General features: G+C 38.4%; 1 protein-coding gene across 1 annotated transcript; it reads left to right on the plus strand.

The window, feature by feature from the left end:
• The first annotated feature begins 7,537 nt into the window (after window positions 1-7,537).
• CXADR (CXADR cell adhesion molecule) lies at window positions 7,538-11,628 on the plus strand. The gene is made up of 6 exons (XM_009981455.2): window positions 7,538-7,666; window positions 8,341-8,545; window positions 8,914-9,069; window positions 10,400-10,522; window positions 10,860-10,998; window positions 11,361-11,628. The coding sequence occupies exons 1-6, from the start codon at window positions 7,538-7,540 to the stop codon at window positions 11,626-11,628; spliced, it is 1,020 nt and encodes a 339-aa protein (XP_009979757.1).
• The last annotated feature ends 2,753 nt before the right edge of the window (window positions 11,629-14,381 follow it).

Below are 14,381 nucleotides of genomic sequence, written 5' to 3' on the forward strand. Positions count from 1 at the left end.
AAGGAAAGCATTCATGTATGTACAGCCATTCCTTGTTTACAAGCAGGTGTTGGCAAACAAGATGGTTTTTGGAGAGCCTGCTAGGAAAGTTGAAGTACTCTGCACAGGTGAATCGCTGATGGCTTTAGGTACAGCACCATCTCTGAACTCAGCCCTTACCCCGTGTAGAAGCACTCTATGCTGCTCTGCAGTTGTGCTCATTCGTGATTGCCGTTTCAGAGATGGGTTTGAACCTGGCGACAATCTGCCTTCCTGGTGTATCTCCCCTACTTTTGGCCCTCAGTATCTGTTAGCTGCTGTACCTTCTGCTGTTCAGCTGATGGTGTTCCTCCCCTGTTACCCGTTTAGGGAGGGACTGTGTCTCTTGGGTTACACAACACTTCTGTAACGTAGCGCTATCTGATGCCAGAGACACTCGTGCCAAGTTTAAATTTACACTTAAATTTGTGTAAGCGGGCAATCCAGAATTTCAGTGTATCTTGAACTTGTAACTTTTTTCATTTAAGTAAGAAAATACTGAATGCATAAGTAAGTCACCTAATGAAAATTTGCCTTCATTATTTGTTATGTCACAGCTCTGTTTGTGTTGAAATGGAGAAAGCTTTGCTCCGTTTGTTATTTGTTTGCTTTCTGTGTTGATTCTTTTATACTACAAAGCAGTTTCCATCAAATTCTATCAAACATTTAATTTTCACTAGATGATTCTTAAAAATATTAATAATGTAGTTTGCTAAGCTGTGTTCCACTTGAGTGGTATTTGAAGGTATGTCCAGATATTCAGAAGGAAATACAGTTTCTCTAAAGATGGTATACTGATTTGCACTCCTGCAGAAATCATGTGAAAAACTTGTTCAGTCATGCAGATATAGTTTGCAGTGCTCTTTAGGGTCACTTGCCAAGAGAAAGAGTATTTTATTCTGCATTAAGAAACTTTAATCTGAATGCTCAGAATCCAGAATGTGTATTGACCTCTTACCTTCTTCTGATATAAGCTTTTATAAGGGATAATACTTACTATTCGGTATCGAGGAATGGTACTTGTCTTTTCTGACGCAGTCACAAGGGTTCGTTCTTCTGTTTGCCTCGACTGAATATGGCAAGTGTTCTCCTTGCAAAGTATTTGGAGAACAATATGCATGCATTTTGACCAATTGCACTTCTGTGTTCATAGTTTTCAGTTGGTTTTTGAGACTATGGCATGCTTCTAAGTCTAAGCTTTGCAGTGCTTTGTTTGCTTTAATTGAGAATTAGGTATTTTAATGCTAAGCATCTTTGAATAAATGGGATACTGTCTTGAGGAGCCCTCATCTGTCTGGTGTGTTAAAACAAGTCTGAAAAAGGTCTGAAATTTTATCCATGAAACCTGACTAGCCAAAACAAATACAGATCTTCGCTCAGCTGGATAAAATGTCTGCCTGTTACATACTAGCAGTTAGATGTCACAGTTGATCCACTCATGTTTTGAGAAGCATATTAGGGGAGTGAAAAAAAATTGAATCTTCCTGATTTGCATGGAAGTCGAAGGAGGTGAGTCTTGGGAAGGCTTGGAGAAAATGTAATCTTCGCTTCAAATGTAGTCGTCACTATGTGCGTCAATTTCATATAGATCTTTAAAGCAGTTACAGGATTGTTTGTGTTGGATGTTACTTCAGTCTTCCAACCTTCTGCTCCAAGCAGAGTCAACACTGAGTACTTTGGTCTTGTCTGTGTCAGCTGCCACTAAATCATCTAAATCAAAAGATTCCTTTTTGATTCTTTACTGCTCGTGTAGTAGTAGAAGCTTTTTGTGTTGCACTGAAGTCCCTTGCTGCTTTCGGCTTTGGTTGGGCTTTGACTTGCCTCACAGGGACACTGCGTGCACGGGCAGTATTTCCGTATTCCTCCCTTGGTAGACAGTTCGTGCTTCCTCTTCCTTAGGCCGAGCTGCTGATTCAGCTGCTTATTTTCCCACGTGTTGGCATGTACTTTTTGTGTGGTTAGAAGCAGTTGTCCATAAATACTCGCCGGCTTTCTTGAGCTCTTTTGCCTTTCAGAACCTGGTCCCACAGAATTCTACCTGCTGAGTAAGTCAGCCTGCCCTTCGGAAGTGCAGGGTCTGTACTGGATGTGTCTTCCTCGTTCCTCTCAAGATTTTAAACTCCACTCTTCCATGGAATACAGACAAGGCTGCTGTTGATCCCGGCCCCAGCAAGTTCTTCCTTTTTTTTGTTGAAAGCAATTCCAAGAAACTATCAAATAGATTGACCTGTTTAGCATCTGTTTTTTCCGTGAAATCTTCCAGAAGCCTCTTAGATTGTTTGTGTCCTGCTGTGTCGCCCTTCCAGTAGATGTCAGGGAGGTTAAAGTGTACCACAATAAACAGTCTCTGTGATTTTTAGAGGCTTTCTGGAGTTGATGAAATAGACTTCATCTGCTTTCTTACTCCGATCAGGTGATTTGTAACAAACTTTGACTGTGATGTTGCCCATATGGACCTCTCCTTGAATCCTGACCCACAAGCTCTTAAACAGCCTGTTGTCCATCCTGTAGAATAGCTTTTTGTGTTCCAGCTGCTCCTTCAGGTAGAGGGCAATTCACCTGCTGTTCTTTCCTTCCTGGCTTTCTTAAAAAGCTGGTATGCATCCATGACAAAGCCCCAGTAGTGTGAGCTATCCCACGTCTCAGTTACTCCGGTGTCATAGTTCTGTGTACAGGTACTTGAGGTGGTTTTCTTTTCAACATATTTTATTCTTACCAAGGTCTCTCTTCTGCCCACCAACCTTACCCATGTTCTTAGCATGTCTGAATCTCTATTCCCTCCCTTAACTGCAAACTTCTGTCACTGTTCCCTGATAGACCTCTCATTCGAAGCACTTGTCACCAGGTTTGATGAGGATGTTCCTAACCCACTTCGTCAAGTGAATCCCATCTCTAACTTAGCAGCCCTCATTTCTCAGGGGTACTTGTGGCCATAAAAATTAAAACACTGCCTGCAGTGCTAGTGTGCAGTGAGTTGTTAACTTACAGGAAGTGTTAGTCCACAAGCCTTTTCCACTTCACATGAAAGAGCAAGGAGAACAAATATCCCCTGGGGTTCCATTTCCTTCTTTGCCCCTGGAGTTTTCTATTCACTCTTTTTTTTTTTTCTCTAGGTCTCCTTTGTTAATAGCATGGGTGCCTGTGTGAGTAGGTAATAGTAATAGGAAAAAAAAGGCAAAAAACCTCCAGGCAATAGTGGTAATAATAATAAGAGATAGTAGTTTAATAGGTAATAGTCCAAGGGTCAGAGGACCCTTGGCAATGTCCTAAGATGCTGAATCTGGCTAAACCTCCTTCACCAGCATATCTGGAAGCAGATGTGCGTGTCCCTTCTCTGCAGAAGGGCATCTCCAACCTGCTGCCCCCTCATATTGCTACTGCTTAGTTCAAAACCAGCTAGCTCTGACACCTCCCTCAGTTGAGACGCGTACTGCTTCTGCCTGTCATTCTAATGTTGACAAAAAAAAAAAGAAGAAAATGGAAAATAGCTTTATATGCTCGTGTTTTTAAGGTAAGAAAGAGACAGTGGAGCACTAGTATAATAAAAATGAAGTAGTGGGAGACATGCAGTAAGAAAGGAATTGAGATTTATGAAAAGTCTCTGAGACTTAGAAGGCTCCAACCAGTGTTTGCATACCTCTCATATCGGCTAATGTGTGCTGCAAGCTTCACATCCAGGAGCGATTGTTGAGAGCTGTCTTGAGGTTCATGTGCTTCGTCTTCCGTCAACACGTTTACATGCAGTCAATGAACATACTACTCACTTCAATTTTTGTAACAATCTTCTATGTGGGATAGATTTCTGGCAAGTCATTTTACGCTGTTGGATTCTGCTTTTATTTGGCTTATGGTCACTATGTTGTTTCATATCCTTTGGATCAGAGAAATGAGTGCTGTAATAGAAGCTCAGACTGAACTGTTTGCTATTTGTGTCTTTTAGAGCACTTTAAGCAAGCTGCCATGTGATAGGCAGGACTATTGGAGCCTAGTTTCCTAGGAGTGTGTCTCTGAAATGTAGTACTTCCAGCTTTTAGTACAATTTTTCTTCCTTGTTCTCAGTGTATTTCTTCCTTTTCTCAGTGTTCTGCCATCTGAAGGAGAAACAGGTTGTGTAATGTCCACTTTGAAATCATATTCACATGAAACTGTCTGGCAATGAAGAGGCAAGAGATAATTGAAGAATCTAACGCTTCTTAGCTATGTCAGAACAAACTAATAACTTTAGAGACTTCTGGTTGCACTGGACTGTTATTTCTGCTTTTGTATTTGAAATTGTCAGAGATGAACAATTAATGGCAGAAGAGGGAGATAAATAAAACATCAGTTGTACAAGTCCTGTTTGTTTAGAAAATCAGTTAAAAAAAAATCAACATATAAATACTCATCTGTCCAGTTTGTTTTGGCCATGTTGTAAGCTTCAGCGTCAACTAAAAATCAGAGGTTTTATACTTTTTAGTAGTACAGATGTGTTGTAGTATCTCCAAAGTATGAATTCTGCTGTCCACCATGAAGAGGCAGATGTCATTGTGTTCCTCTTACTTCAATTACTGAGCACTTTCTGAAATCCTCATCAGGTCCCCTGGTGGGGAGAGGAAAGCAAATGTATGTCCTGTGGTCATTTGTTGTGGAACTTCAAAGTGACTGTTGCTGGTGATGCTGTCACAGAGCAGAAGTGATTAACTTCAGTGATTAACTATTACTTCAAAATGAGAAGTTTGAATTTCTGAGGCTTTTAAGGAAGTAATATCATAATGTATTTCATCATCAGTCACTAAAGTGTACTTGACATGCCATCTCGCTCCTTTAATGTAGTAAAATGAAAATGCAGAAACGCAATTTGGAGATGAACCTGAGAATATTGTATTACAGTTCCCTAATGAGACAGTGGGGGAGAGGGGAACAGAAGAGTATGGAAGACCCTGAAAAAAGGATCAGGGATTTGCATTCTTTGCTTCTGTGCTCTATGGAAACAGGAATGTACTCTGAATCTACCCATTTCTATAAATGATGGCTAGTAGTAATACTGTCTTTTTTTATGCAAAGCTGACCAAATTTAAGGATTATAGTGTAATATATTTCACTTGTCAAATGACCTTTTTAAGAGATTTAGAATGGCTAGTTTGAAAAAACTAAAATTTGCACTTGAAGATCTGAAAGGATCCTTTAGAAGGGGATAGCATCTGTGGCAAGTCAACCAGTATTCATAGAGATCCGTATCATTTTGAGAATAATGTTAATTCAGCATAGCAGTAGAGAATTAGTTGCTCAGATATTCATAGATTCATAGATTTCTAGGTTGGAAAAGACCTTAAGAGATCATCCAGTCCAACCGTCCCTAATCCCCATTAAACCATATCCCTAAGTAGTTCATCCACCCGATTCTTAAACACATCCAGGGATGGGGACTCAACCACCTCCCTGGGCAGCCTATTCCAGTGGCTGACAACCCTTTCAGAGAAGAAATACTTTCTAACATCCAACCTGAATCTCCCCTGACTAAGCTTATGCCCATTTCCTCTTGTTCTATCACCCATCACTAATGTAAAGAGCCCTTCCCCCACCTCCCCACCATCTTTTCTCAAGTATTTATAGGCCGTAATCAGGTCTCCCCTCAGCCTCCTCTTCTCCAGGCTAAACAGCCCCAACTCTCTCAGACGCTTCCCATAAGTTTTATTCTCCAGCCCCTTGACCAGTTTAGTCGCCCTTCTTTGGACTCACTCCAGGAGCTCAATATCTCTCTTAAAGCGAGGGGCCCAAAACTGGACACAATATTCCAGGTGCGGCCTCACCAGTGCCGAGTACAGGGGCAGGATCACTTCCCTGTTCCTGCTGGATACACTGTTCTTGATACACACCAGTATCCCATTGGCCTTTTTGGCCACCTGGGCACACTGCTGGCTCATATCAAGCCGGTAGTCAACCAAGACCCCCAGGTCCTTCTCCGCCAGGCAGCTCTCCAGCCACTCTTCCCCGAGCCTATAGCGATGCTATATGTTTACTGTGGTCCAAAAAGAGGTGATAACAAACCTGTTGGAACTATCTTTGAAAAGACATACATAGGTTGGTAAGAAACATTGTACCTAAATCTCTTTTGTATCTCAGATTGATGTTTCTTGTTTTTTTTTGTGGAATGAAAGTATTGCCCTGCAGAGTAATACCATGAATGGCAGGAAGTGAAATAATCCTACCTAATTTGTAACTGTGTGCTTGTTATTAACAATTGTGAAGGTCTTTCTTGGAGGCTTTTGTCTGGAATTTAGTATATCAGGTGCTTTCTCTTTCTGAATGATTTTTTAAGATTTGTTTAATACTTGTTAAAGATCTCTTTGTTTATACCTCAGGAAAAGAATCCAAAGACTTGATGCAGAGCAAAATCTTTAGTATAGCAGAAGGATGGCTCTTGCAGTCTGATCTACTGCAGAAGTGCGCTACAACTTCTCTACTATAGGCAGAAGTGCAAGTTAGACCATAAATGCACTGTTTATAATAATTATTAATTGTATTTCATCTGAGGCTGTGATTCTACAGATGCATCTAACCAATGTATCTTCTCACTGATCACTCTTCTTGTGGCCTTGCATCTGTTGTGGCTGTGGTAGCATCTGTGTGACTGTCTAGCTATGATGGGCAACAACCTACACACATAAAATGACTGCAAAAACCTGAGCTTGGTACCCAGCAAGGTGGACAACAGTGGATGTACAAGTGCCAAACCTATTCTGTAACGAGCAAGTGGAGCTTTCCACTTCCTAATTGCGATGCGTGACTCTATATGCTTGATGAGGGAAGCCTATGTTTGTTGTAAAAAAGGGAGAATCTTACTTCAGGCCTTTTGAGTAAGTCTGGGTCACTATATAGATTCTTTTTCAGGATTAAATTCAGGAAAAATTGTTGTTTGGAAACACATTTGGGTTTTTTTTGAGGAGGCCTTTTTTTCTGAGGAATAAGACAAGGTGAACAAATCTGAAAACTGAGATTTTTGGGAAGGATTCATTTATTCACTCCCTGTAGATGGAGCAGCCCTTATATCTCAAGACAGAGTAACTTAACTTGATCTAACCCAGGACTTCTCAATAATTCTGTCCGTCCTGGCAGACTTCATCACTGTTCCATGCTTTCATTTTACCAGTGAGGGAATAGTGGTAGAGTGATTTTTTTCTAATAACTTGAAAACCCTGCTGCTGAAAATTTTTGATTTATTTAGCTTCGTACGGAACTTGAATCGTACAAAAAAAAGTATGGTTTGAAAGATGAAACTGCCTGTCGGATATGGTTCTAAATGAGCAGTACACGACTCTGCGTTGTGTTCAGTGATGTACTGCACAGGATCTCTTTAAGCGGTGCCAAATCTGACTAATGACATGATTTCTATACAGGAAAAGTATATGATGGAGTTGAATATATGCCAATATATAATAGAACACCTACAGTGAAAACTACGTGTGAAGTGGTTTTAAAACAAAAATATATTTTTATAGGTCTAACAAGAAGCCTAAGCATAACTTCAACTGAGCAATCAATGTTTGAAAAAGCACAAGGAGAGAAAGTTACGTTGCCATGTACTTTTGTGCTCTCAGAAGAAGATGAAGGCCCACTAGATATCGAGTGGGTATTGATACCAGCAGATAATCAAAAGAAGGAACAAATAGTAAGTAGAGACTTTTTTGAGCAGTGTTAATTCAGTTATTTGAGTAAGTCAGTGTATGAACTTTGTTACTGACTTTTTAAACTTCCACCTTTTCGGGTTGGGATGCTTGTGATCTTGAACTACTTTGAAGCATCAGTCATATGAAATATAGTGGAAGTTTTGGAATAGCAGATTAAGTGTGAAATGTGAATAAATTTTTCACTGTAAATTTGCCTTCTAAAAGAGAACTCTAAAATTAAAAATACTTCCGTTACGGAAGAGAAACTGTGTTTTTGTACCTGCATTATTTTTCTGATTGAAAACTGATTTATGGAAATTTGATTTTACATATATTAACTCTTTGTTAGTTATTAACTTTTTTCTTTCTTTGGAAGCTTTATCAAGAAGATAACTCCCTTTAGTAGAAAGGTTTGACAGAATAAGGATTAGAGCAATTTTAGACAGTTTTCTTTCAGCTAGAAGTCAGTGCTGACATGGTGCTACTTGGACAAGTGTTTGGTTGGAGTGTTCATTAGAGTACTGTGTGTGATATTTTGAAGATTGAGATATTTGGCTATATCATGCTTCTGGGATTATTTAAAACAAAGAAACTGTCAAGAATCTGATGATACCAAATTATTTTGAATGTTTAAATGGCAAGTGGATTTCTGAATCATATTTCTTTTTTTTTATAGATAATTATGTATGCTGTAAACAGGATTTATAATCATTTTTATGCTTCTATGACTGGGCGGATGCAGTTCACTAGTCCTGATCCCAAATCTGGTGATGGTTCGTTGGATATCCTGAATTTAAAGTCAACAGACACTGGCACATACCAGTGCAAAGTGAAGAAGGCCCCTGGAGTTCAAAGCCAAAAAATACAGTTGACTGTACTTGGTAAGATAATGTTTTCCTTGATTTTTCAGTGACACTTCATGTGTTTATTCCATCCTATGTTTGATGTACAAAATAAAAACTTCTGCCAGGCAAAGTCATATTGAATTTATGATGATGCATCCATTATTGAGACTCTTTGCGAGGTGGACATCATTCTGTTCTGAGGAATGAAGGGAGTAATATTCAGAATAGTGAGCATTTTAAAAAATTCTGCACGTGATTTGTATTTCATAGAAAATCTTCCCATGTGTAGAAATGGTTTGTTGCATAAGCTTTATCTTTAGCAAAGTGGGCTCACCTACTAGAACGCAACTAGTAAGCATTTTTATTGTGACTATTATTAATTCAATAATACTTTTTTTTATTAGTAAAGCCAGCAAGAACTAAATGTTCCGTTGAAGGACCACATGAGATTGGAAAAGACGTCATCTTGAAATGTGCGTCACAAGAAGGATCCCCACTTTTGTCTTACGACTGGAGAAGAGTATCTGGCACACAGGATCTTCCTGCTACTTCCATGCTGAGTACTGTCAAACTTTATTTATTACTCTGAAATATTTAAGAAAGATTGCATTTGTATTTTTGGCTTGTCTTGACTTGTGAGCATCTCATGCTTAATATTAATATAGGGTAGTAAAGGTAAGTGTCACTTCTGTCCTCTCACTGGGTAATAAAACTAACTTTGAAACAAGTTGTGTTTTATTTTTTTAATTTATACTGGGAAATGTTTCAAGCTTTAAGTTGAGATTCTTACCATTAGGCTGCAGAATCATGCCCACCCATACCTGAATGTTGTGAGTTCTCTTGCTTGCAGATGTTGGCCGCTTTTGTGCTCAAGCGAACAGTAGAGAAGAATCAGAACAGACCCTAGTCTAGTTGATTAGAGCTGCCTTCAGGAAAGTGGAGACAAAAACTTGAATTTTTTTTGAGATTAAACTGCGGTCTTCACTTCCCAATCAAGCGACAGAACTTCTTGCTTAAAAAGGGGTACATGTTTCTAGAAGAAAAATTGTCAAAAGTAACAGAGAAGGCTTACCCTCTTCTTACAAGAGCTGACATAGAGTTATATATTCTGAATTTTGAATGATGGATTCCAAATTATTACAGCGGTGGTATTGGATTTTTATTGTGAGAACTTCATTGTAGAAGGTTAATTTGTGAGTTTTGGTTTTATGAAAGTTACTCTGGAATATTTTTTTTGGAAGAGTACTGCTCTGTACCAGTTCTTTTTGATCTTCTTTGTAGTTATGAAAACCTTAAACCTTGAGATGGTGAGGTTTCCTTGCAGAGAAGCAATTTAAGAACCTGTTTACAAATAAACATATTTTAACTCAGGTTCTGTAAGACATACAGAACAAAGTGGTATCATGTGTCTTAAGTGCAGCTGAAGTGGATGTCTAGGGGAGAGAGAGTAAGTAGTTGTTTGGTTCTTCCTCATAGGGGTCTCCTACCGTCCTGTAATTTATGCCTCAGGAAATTCAGATGCGGCTTCAGTTTAATTGATTTAAAACAATCAAAAACAAACCTCTGTGAATTTCTCCAGTTTTCTTGAAACTTTGGTAGTCTATTAGAATCTGTAATATCTTAGAACACATTTCTCAGTCAGCTACGTATGAAGAACCTTACGCTGTTCTTCATTTTGAACTTGCCTCCTGGTAGTGCGGTTTGATCTCTCAAGTCAAGTGCTGTGGAATAAATTTCTAACACGGACTTTTTTTTATTTGTACATTTTTGTACATATTTAGCGGTTTTTTAGTTAAGATTTCACCTATGTGCTGGATTAATAATTCTGTAGTATTGAATATGGAATTAAACTTTGGAAAATGGTAAACCTCTACCTTTTGTTGTTCATAGATAAGAATACAGGGGAACTTCTCTTGAAAAATGCCTCTCAAGACTATTCTGGTACATACCATTGTGTTGCCTCAAACAGAGTTGGCACGGATGAATGTTCTATTGAGCTGCATGTCACCCCTCGTAAGTGTTTGCTATGTAATGGTTACATAGTGTTTTGTGTATTAAAACTGAATAATCTTGTTCCTCTAAACTTCTGAAAGGCCAAAAAACCAACCCTGTTGTGTAACTGATGGTTGCCACTTCAACTCTTTACTTCCCAAAATGTTGCTTTTTATGAAGAAAGCTGTGACTCTTCTTGTTTTAATTGCATGTGATTGAAGCATACCCTCTGTGATTCAGTGATAGACAATTAACTTGGATCATGTGGAAACATACTGTTTTTTACTGTTGCATTAAGAGAAAAAAAGTTGGTTGTATAAATTTGACGCTTAACAAACAGTATTGTTATTTGTTCTAGCTATAAATACAGCTGGTGTAATTGCTGGAGCTATTATAGGAACTCTGCTGGGTCTTTCTGTACTGGCTTTTCTCGTCTTCTGTTGCTGTAAGAAACATAGAGAGAAGAAATATGAGAAAGAAGTACATCATGATATCAGGTAATGACATATCTCTTGTTTCTGAGTGGTATTATTTGAAGATTAACTTTTAAATGTGTATTTCTGCAAGTAAGACACTTAACAGTTGAGATTTCTGTGTTAATCTGGAAAGCCTATTAACATAGTAACAGCTTGTCAGAGAACTTTGTTTTGAATGTGGTGTAGGTAGTCATGCCTGATTTCAGTTAAGATTTTAAAGGCAATGAATACTTGATTTTTTTTTGTTTAAGTAATACGTGAGCCTCTTTTGACTACTGTGTCAGAACAGAAAGAATCAAAACTGAAAATTTGGGGTTTTTTAAGCTCCTACATAATGATAGTGATTGAACTCTTGTTCTGCAACTGTTTTTTGTTTATTTCAGAGAAGATGTTCCACCTCCAAAAAGTCGCAGTTCAACAGCCCGGAGCTACATAGGCAGCAATCGTTCTTCTCTGGGTTCAATGTCTCCCTCAAATATGGAAGGATATACCAAAACTCCATATAGCCAAGTCCCAAGTGAAGACTTTGAACGTCCTCCTGGTCAAAACCCAGCGTTTGCACCTTCAAAGGTAGCTGCACCTAATTTAAGTAGAATGGGAGCTGTTCCTGTGATGATTCCAGCACAAAGCAAAGATGGGTCCATAGTATAAAATATTATTAATTTAAATGCTGTTTTTTAAGTGTTCATTGTAAGTATTAGAGAAAGCTACTGTGTTCCATCCCTCGTTTAATAGCATGCGATTTTCCTTGAAGAAAATGAACAAGTTACGTTGAAAAGCCACCAATTCTCATTTTTAATTTTAAACTTATTAGTGTATGACAGTTATTTAATCAGTATAACTGATTAAAAATATTGAAGTTTCTAAATAACAGACACTGAAGGTGTTTGGACCTCTGATAGGTTGAAGAGACACTGTCAGCTAACGTGCAGTTCTGAATATGTAACAGCAAGACACAAGTAAGAAGTAACAAAAGTGTTTCGTATGTAGACCATGAAGTTTCTCAGAGTACCCGAAACTTTCTTCTCAGTTTTGGAAAAACAGAAATATTCGAACTTGGCCACTGTCTGATGTAGTTGCAGGGGGCTGAAATACCGAGGATGACTTTGATTTCTGTTCAAGCTCTGAGTGCTTACCCATTTCTTTAACCTGGTAATGTTTGTTCGGAGCACTTCTTGAGCTTTTATTTCAGGGGCTACCAGTTACTTGATTGGTTCAATTAATTTAATGACTCTATTATGAATTTAAAATTTCAGTGAGTAGAAATGTGACAGGAGACCTTGCAAGCCCTTTGAAACATGAATTTTTCTGTAACAGTGGGTTCCAGTCCTTAATTCTGTTGTCTGATGCAAGAGGTCCTAACAAGGTGTTGGTAGTGGTATCTAAGCTTGAAAATCTGTAGAGCAGCTGTTACTGTCACAGTATCTCTGTACAGCTCTTAAGTTCACTGTACCTTGCATTTTCCAAAGCCTGGATTCTAAGACAGGGCTCTTAATGTTTTTCCAAACCAATTACCTAGAAGCACCGTGGGGTTTTAATGAAAGCTGTCAAGTAACCGGTATGTGATATCTGGCCTCTTGCTCTAACGTTTCTGTGGAAACATCTTTTCCCATATACACGTGTAAAAAGTAGTTAGCCTTTACTTAAGATGCTAATATCTTTCTGTATGAATTTGCAAGGAGTTTAGATCTCATTTCTCCTTGCCTCTTCAGCAGCCCTAAATACTATGAACAGACATGTAGACTTTTAAGAGCAAGAGTTTCATGCAGCCAGAATCCGAGAGAAAATAGTTATCCAGAACTGTTGATACAAATCTTGTGTTTCAAGATTAAAAACTGTTCTTCCCAGTTTTGCAAACCTATAGCATTACAGGAGGAACAGAACAATTCCTTATCTTTCTTTCACACGTACTTAAGGACTTTTGATAGCTTCTGATGGCTGATACCTGTGGAAGCTGGATTTAAAGCTTAGTGACGTTGAATCTTTGTGGGTTGTTTTTTTTTTTCCTTCCTATTTTCTACTTTCTTCCTCATCTTGTGCTGGCGGGTGGGAGGAAGAGAGTCCCTTCAGCTTATTCTAGCTATAAATGTTAAACTGCAAGGTATTTTGGAAAACTCTAAAGGCGTATAGTACGTGGTACTGATGTTGATGAAGGAAATATCCGAATAGGCTGTTAACAGACGTTAGGATTAGTTGTACGTAGCAACAGTGAGAGAGAACACATTTCCCTGAACTTCTAGGTTTAGTGTCTGCTTTTTGTAGCTGCTTATAGATCTGTGATAAATTCTTTGGCTTACTACTAAATGTTTGTCTTATCTGTAGTTAGGTGCCCAATTTTTGTCTGGCACCATTAATGTAAAGAACATACCCTTCATACTGAATTTAGAAACTTGAATGGCTATTAAGTATTCTAGACTTAACAGTTTTTCACATTTGGGACTTTTTTAGATTGTAAACTGATACTGTTGGAGATCAGATTTTTTTATCTTTCGTGTGTGCCTTTTCAATAAACTTTGCCTGATTGTAACTTTGGTTTTTATGAAATTTCTGGTGCCTAAACTTAACAGTTTGAACAGGTGCTTAGATGATGGGTACGGTTCTTTAAACATGACACTGTGATCTGATTTCTTGATACTTATGTACTATTTATACCTCTTCATGCCTATGTTTGGATGTGACTTCAGTGTCTCTCCCTGTTTTGTTCTGTATTTCAAAATGTCAGTTACTCCTTCAATTGCTAATTGTCATCTAAGTGTTTATATTCCTGAAACTGTTCAGTTGTTGTACCAATGAGATGAATGATTGACTTTTACTTCTGTGGTAAATAATAGGTTTAGTAACTGTGCCAAGCATGTGCTTATGAAGAACAATAGATGAGGAGACATCATCTTGCATCCAATTATTGTGATAGAAGAGACTTCTGAGATTTTAATCGTACACTGATTGTACACCTTGAAACTAAAGCCTTCCATAATTAAAGGGTATAGTAATTAGAAATACAAGTTGAGTACAAATCTAAACTGAATCACAGACTGAGAGGTAGCTATAAACCTAAGCAACCAGGCAACAAACCTACTGAATTTGGTTCTTAGCCATCTGTGGACATATGTGAGTTTAGATGTGGGTTTTGGTTTTTGTTTGTTTGCTTTTGGGTTGTTTTTTGTTCTTTTTGTTTGGCCTGAGACCCTATGCTTTCAGTCAGGTAAGCCCTAGGACACTCGAGCAGAAACTTATCTCACTAAAGCATACAGAGCAGAGTTTACACATGCTTAATGCTCTGTCAGCTAGTACAAAATAATAAATGGGCAGAACAGAAGGACAGTGTGATGTGCCCTCGGAGCCTAGCTGTTAGGCTTAGCAGCCTTGACAGTGTCTGTCTATTTATGTAATTGCATGGAAAATAG

This window comes from Tauraco erythrolophus, chromosome 1, assembly GCF_009769465.1.
Source record: "Tauraco erythrolophus isolate bTauEry1 chromosome 1, bTauEry1.pri, whole genome shotgun sequence".
Taxonomy (NCBI): domain Eukaryota; kingdom Metazoa; phylum Chordata; class Aves; order Musophagiformes; family Musophagidae; genus Tauraco; species Tauraco erythrolophus.